This window comes from Orbicella faveolata, unplaced genomic scaffold (genome assembly GCF_042242905.1).
Source record: "Orbicella faveolata isolate gen_17 unplaced genomic scaffold, um_ofav_v1 contig_3, whole genome shotgun sequence".
NCBI lineage: Eukaryota > Metazoa > Cnidaria > Anthozoa > Scleractinia > Merulinidae > Orbicella > Orbicella faveolata.
In genome coordinates this window covers 15,595,288-15,601,963 of record NW_028301558.1, presented here as the reverse complement: position 1 = coordinate 15,601,963, position 6,676 = coordinate 15,595,288, and the positions used below count along the sequence as shown (strand labels likewise).

Sequence of the window (6,676 nt, the reverse complement as noted above, 5' to 3'; positions counted from 1 at the left end):
AAAAGGTAGCAATAGCGCGAAATGTCCGCGAATTGCTGATGTTGACTTCTTGTGAGAACAGGAATGTTCATTTTGCCGTGGTCGAACTCAGTCCCCAGGGGGGATAGGAAGCTTAAGTCCAGGCAACTCTCTTGGCGTGGTGGACTATTTCTGGGCACATCAGACAACTTAATTAAAGTCGGCCAGCCTAAGAACTGTTAAACAAGACTTCTCTCTAACGTAGTTTATTGTTGTCCCAAAATTAAGCCAAGTACATGTTAACTGGAGTATAAATCCGAGAATAAATCGGAACTGCTGTTACAATATCGCCCATAAAAACATCAAGTTAGCATTGTGTGAACGCTAAATAAACATGAAAACTTACAGTACTTGTTCCTACAGAGTGGTTTCACATGACGTTATGGCAGCCTTATTGCTGTCCCAAAACAAGGAAACGGCGGCCATGTTGGTGTCTTCAATAAATCCTGTGGGAGTTGAACTCTTTTTCTTATGTGAACACTTTCTTTTGTTCCGAAGAATTGGCACGTGAGTGAAAACGCTCCATAGGCTCAGTGCATGTCATTACATTGCAATGCATTTAATGTTTCTAATAAAGTTCGGCATTGTTACGTCCGTCTAATTTTTGCCATTTACGTACATCACGTAGAGAATTCTCAAACTTTCTCAGCATGGATGTAACTAATAGACAGACCGTATTCAGTACAATAAGAGTACATCAGCCTCCAGGCGATATTCTATTTAACACAGCAAGTACGGAATTAATAAATATGGCGAGCGAAATAAAACAAGATAACTATATGATATATAATCCTACCAAACCACATGAAATAAATGTGTTCAGTCATACCGCGTACACGTAGACACAATGAATCACTAGCTTCAATTCCTGTCTGCACTTTTACTTAGGCCCTTTTTAAAAGCGGCATCGACAACAAAATATATTATTGCCTAACGAACTACACTGACAGGGGCGGATCAAGTATTTTTCAAGTGGGGGTGGATTGTACCTTCAGGTTGCAGAATCAATTGAGCATGCCCCAAAAATGTGTCAATTTGAGAATTGGAACCTAATTTAAAACTGTTACACCACAAATGATAGCAATGCCACAAAGAAGATATAACATTGAGGTGACTGTCCAGAGTATTTCCTTTCACTTCTGCAACTTCACAACATATTTCAGTTTTCTATTTTTGCTTCTTCTAAAAGGGGAAGTGGCTAGCCACCCAATTCACCCCCCTCCATAGATCCGCCCCCGACTGATACGAAAGGATCAAGGTTGATTACAGGTTCCTGGATCTATTTCTTTTTACGTAAAATCAACGGATTATGATGATTAAAACTGAACGAAATGATCTCTAGCCCTTAAAAATGTCCAGGCATCTGAACACCCCTATAGGTCATCCTTTCTAGCTCGCTGCAAATCAGGTTTGGCATACCAAATGCTCTAACTCTTTGCCATACTTTTTCTGGTTACGGTACTTTCTCACGATCATGATGGTCACTACCAGCAAGGCGATAGCACCCAGTACACCTGCTACGATCGCGATAGAGATGACGCCTGGATCCGAGCGGCCAGAGTCGTCAGATTCATCTTCGCTAGAGCTGTACATGCTGTCGTCCTATTAAAGAAAAAAGAATCTTCAGACTAAGAACAAAGAAGTCAACTAGTACCTTAATCAGCGGACGGATTACCCAATAGTGCAAGAAAATAACTTGTCCAGGTTTTTTTTGTTTTTTTTTTGTTTTTTTTTGTTTTTTTTGTTTTTTTTTTCACGAGAACAAAGTTTCTTGAGAATTTTTTTATTTTTGTACTCTTGTTTTCCTTTCCATAAATATCCCATAATTGTAGGCGACCTTAAACTGGCATATGTTTTCAGTTCTTTTCGTGAAAAGGAATATGAGAAGAGAAAAAGCTGTTTCAGTTTTTTCATAGTCTCTTGTTGGTAATACATGTAAGGAGCGTGCTAACTAACGGATTTGTCCTCAAGATAACGTTTTCAGGGAGAACAGTTTTTTGTATCTTTGTGTGTCGTTAATCAGTCCTCACCTTGCCGACTTGTTTTTCATCCAAGCTGCTCAGAAATTGTGGGTGTGCCTTCTCACCCCAAACCTGTTTATCCCGAGTCATTAGATCGTCGGAGTCATTACACGACGCCACGAGAAGCCCCTCTTTTCCGACAGAATATCGATCGTATTCATCAACTGAAAGATCGTACACAGGCACGAGTCCGCCTTGGGATGACGAGTAGAGTTGCGAGCCCGTTAGGTGTTGCTTAAGTTTCGGCGCTTTTCCTTTTAATGCGTGAAGCGAATGTGACGTCGTCACGTCTTTAGCATTCAACCACGAGCGTGATCCCACCTCGAAGAAGGGATGATCCGGTGTGACCCAGATGTCTTCGTTGTGCATTCGGAACACGACCAGATCTTTCGCAGGTACGAGGCGTTTCCGAACTTGGTCGACGCGACGGAGGTACGAAACCGACGGATCGTCGCCCTCGTGGCGAGTCACCACCATATCCCCTTCTTTGATACTCTCGATCGGCACCAGACCTTTTGCAGTGTGAACCAAGGTATCCCCTCGGAAACAGGATTTTAGCAGACAGCAGTCGTGATGCCACCTAGGTAAGCACTGAACGTTGTTTGGGTCAGAGCAGTCGCACGTCTGCGGTGGACAACACTTGGGACACTGGATCATGTCGCATTCTGTTCCCACATAAGGCGGGGTGCATTCGCACTTGAATGGGTCATGTGGACATGAGCCATGCTTGCAGGGTTCCACGCAGTACCTGATTATGTTGCAGGGGCCATGTTGAGGATCAAAGCCAGAGACATGGACTTGGCTCACCCAACCATAGTCGCAGGTGCACCTCTTTCCCAAAGGAGTGACGTCACAAGCTCCATGTTCACATCCGTCACACATCTTGACAGAGCACTGTGGGCCCATGTATCCTATGAAGCATTAGATATAAACATAATGTAAAGTCCAAAGGAATAAATAAGCAAAAAACTTAATAAATTAATTAAATACCAGTAAGGCAATGAGCTGATTGAAAAATAACACACGCCGTCACATTTAAATGGGTTAAAAGATCAGTGTAGTAACCGTGTTTGAGTCTGGATGAAACTTCCCATCACTCCTCGTGCTCGCGCGTGATCGCTATTAATATTAACGAGAGAGACGACTGGGGACGACTGTGTTGTATTACATTATCGTTTGCATGCTATGCGGACCTAGCTTCAACCACGATTCCTCACATTGAAGTTGGCCGAGAAAAACGGTGCAGGCGTGGGCTGACTACCCTGATCTCATCGCGGAACCTAACACTTGCGTGACTCTCCTTTAATACGGTCACGCACGATTCTTGGAAATTAATTAAACCATAAAAACACAAACTCCAACCTGGTTTGCAATTGCATGTATTAGGCCCGTCCTCGCATGTCCCTCCAGTGGAGCTGCAGTTAAGGCACGGTCCAGTATACTCGGTACAGTTTTCTCCGTTCCAGTTTGCCTCACATTCGCATACGTCAGGTTTGTGGCTACACCGTCCGTGTGCACACGGTACGCTGCATTCACTGATGGTCTCGCAGTGAAGACCTAGTAGTATATATGTAGATGGTCAAAATACAAGTAAGTAAAATACTAGCAGCATTTTTTAGTTGAGTTAGTCGAGATCGCAAACAAAATATTGACCGAAAGGGGATGGAGCTGGAGTGAGATTTTTGTTCTCTCTCTTCGTTGTTCTTCTTCTCTCTCTTCTCCACGTGCGCTAGCACAAACAAAATCGTCTATAGACAGACTGGTTCTGCTGATCTCGTGGTCAGTAATGGTGGTTTAGGCAGTGAACTGGAGACTCTAGATCTGTTGTTTTGGGATAATAATCTCACCTGAATAGTGTGGCGGACAAACACAATGGGTGAGGTCGATACAGTATCCTCCGTTCAAACATTCAAATCCTCTATGACAGTAAGACCTGACAATGAAACAGACAAGCACATTACGAGATGAGCAATCGGAATGAAAGTGTGAGTTCATCACTCATTCTTGCCCAAAACCGACCGCGTAGGAAGCTACCATTCACCACAGGGCGATTGAGCTCAGTGATGTCAATGCTCCGTAGGAAAAGGGTGGCGGCTGTACATTTTTTCTTTTGTAGCGAAGCTTGTCCACTTTTGCGAGGCCGTTTGTTGCGCAAATACAAAGTTGGCTCCTAACCTTATTTTGTGTTTTATTTAAAGTTAATGTCTTCCGTTACCTTGAGATTTTTGGAGACTTAGCTGTTACGACCATTTCATTGAGCCGCGACCAAAAAAAAAATACAAAACGGCGACCCCGTACGCCTTTGCCGCAAATATTACAAATAACACCTCGATCGTAGAAACGTGCGAACTTCGTTCTTCTGTTACAGTTAATAATAAGCCATGGGTATATTTAATCTGCCGAGCCGAGTTTACTTACATTTTTTCTCGGGTAAAGTTTGCAGTTGGTCCAGCTTACCTGGCACATCCATTTTCAGGGCTGTAGTAATTTTCGTAGCATACGCATTTCATTGGGTCGTTTGGGCATGCTCCATAGACGCAGTTTACTTTGCATAGTGATCGGTCACACATGTCTCCCACCCAGCCAGGATCACAGTCACATTTCATCGGAGACTTGACGCATGCGCCATGTTTGCAGGGAAACCACGGATAGCATGACGACACGTTCTCGCAGTTAGGCCCAGTCCACCCCGTCAGGCAACGTTCGCATGTTAAGCCATCCTGGCCGCAGTAGCCATGTTTGCAGGTCGCATTCGGCTTGCAGTCGATGCTTTCACAGCATTCTCCCGTGTAGAGCCCGGTCCGCTGTCGAGCGTAGCACTGGCAAGTCTGCGTTGTAGGTTCGTAGTTGCCATTTCCAAAGCACTGTGTTTCGGGAGGGCAAGAGCCTTCCACTTCCAAAAGACATATCAGCAAGAAAGAAACCACAAATCTTGCAGACATGATTACGTAACTTCGTACAGATCCTGCGAAAGAAAAAAACCATAGCAATGTATTGCGAGTAGAGATAAGTTAGTTTACCAATATGTATTAAAGAAAATTTAACGTGAATTAAAAACAATAAGGAAAATTAATTAGCCGCGTAGCGAAAGCGGCAACACGTGGGCGCCGCGCTCCAACTCGCGCGCTTTTATCATTACTGGCTAGGTGTCACAGTTCTCCTCCAGTATCACTCGTCTTTAGAGTCAACAATTTTGAACTGAGCTTCCAGGCAAAAAAAGTACATTCAAAAGGACTAGATATTCACCGAGAAAATGTATAAGCCTTTGGTTCTCTGACCTCGAGAAAAAATCTCGGTTTTTCCGGTTTTTCCGGGAATTTTTCTGTCTAGTGCGCAGACCGAATAACTGGTAAATACCGTACTTACTGATCCAACGAACGAATAACTAAACTACAGAGTAGGCTATGGCTGCAGTACTTTTCAAAATACCTTAAAGTTTGATACCTCTACGAAAGGAAAGGAAATTTTATTAAGTTTGACGGGTCACATAAATAGCTTTACGTTTGGGGAAGCCCCATTCGAATTCCACGAAAACCGTAATTGGCAGACAATCACATTAGGCAATTCTGACAAGCTTCCGGTATCGCAAAAATTGGCTGACAGAAGCAAATTTCTGATTTCGAAAGTCAGTCGTGCTAATGCAAGGCAAGTAACTCACAATCGCTTAGTCAAGCAATTCGTTATTTATAACAACTGAATTGAAGCTTTGCCTCTGCATACGTCGTCAATTTATTTATAAATTTAGGCCCAGTTCTGACGTCGTGCTTCTGCCGTGCCGAACTAAATTGCAGTTTGGTTCGACTGTAGCACGGCAGGAAATCAACCCTGATTCAGACGTCGTGCCAGAGTCGAATCAAATCCAGGGTTCACTGAAGCCTCGTAATAATTCTCCTCCTAACTCCCCGAGGGAACGAAATCTCGCCAAAACACATTGACATAATTTATGAATTTAGTTTGGCGCGACAGAAGCACGACGTTTGAATCGCTGCCGTGCCAGAGTCGTGTAGCACGCCAGAGCTTGTCGAACTCAATTGCTTACCGAACTTAATTCAAAAGTTTGATTCAGACGCCGTGATTCTGCCGTGCTTTTGTCGAGAATTTAGTTCGGCACGGCAGAAGCACGACGTCTGAACTGGGCCTCAGCTCTTTCAGATTTAACCCGTGGCAATTTTCCTTTTGAATTCTCCAAGCGGATTAACGTTTTTACTGCACCACTTATTTCCTCGTGTTCTAGGTAATTAATGATACTAGCTGGACTATTTGGTCGTCCTGGCGGAAAATCATGCAGGTAAATCGAAGAAATCGTTTCATGTTCATAATTTCCAGTTTTTGCAGGATCCACTGATTGAAATCGAAAGCGGCGACTATAAAGAAAACAAGTTGGACTTACCTCAGTTTACGGAGTATACAGTAGCCTGTGCAGCTGACTCCAAAATGGTTCAGTTACAAGAGTCAGATTATATATTACGTATATACTGATGCCACTCAAGACCACATGAGACTCACGTGAGTTTACCGTCAACCAATCACAGGGCGCGATTACGGCAAAACGACGATATAATTGGGTGGGGAAAAAACCCTATTCAACCAGAAACAGTTTCGGTTTTGGGTAGTACAGATTGTCATTAACTAATTAC

The 6,676-nt window shown here is 43.5% G+C and overlaps 1 protein-coding gene across 1 annotated transcript; it reads right to left on the bottom strand.

The window, feature by feature from the left end:
• Positions 1-208: 208 nt before the first annotated feature.
• On the bottom strand, positions 209-6,511 carry LOC110041839 (uncharacterized). The gene is made up of 6 exons (XM_089298301.1): positions 6,430-6,511; positions 4,497-5,004; positions 3,887-3,972; positions 3,402-3,596; positions 2,049-2,950; positions 209-1,620 (listed from the first exon to the last, which is right to left on the bottom strand). Exons 2-6 carry the CDS (start codon positions 4,979-4,981, stop codon positions 1,423-1,425), a joined length of 1,866 nt encoding a protein of 621 aa, XP_089154427.1. The 5' UTR covers positions 4,982-5,004; positions 6,430-6,511; the 3' UTR covers positions 209-1,422.
• Between the last annotated feature and the right edge of the window lie 165 nt (positions 6,512-6,676).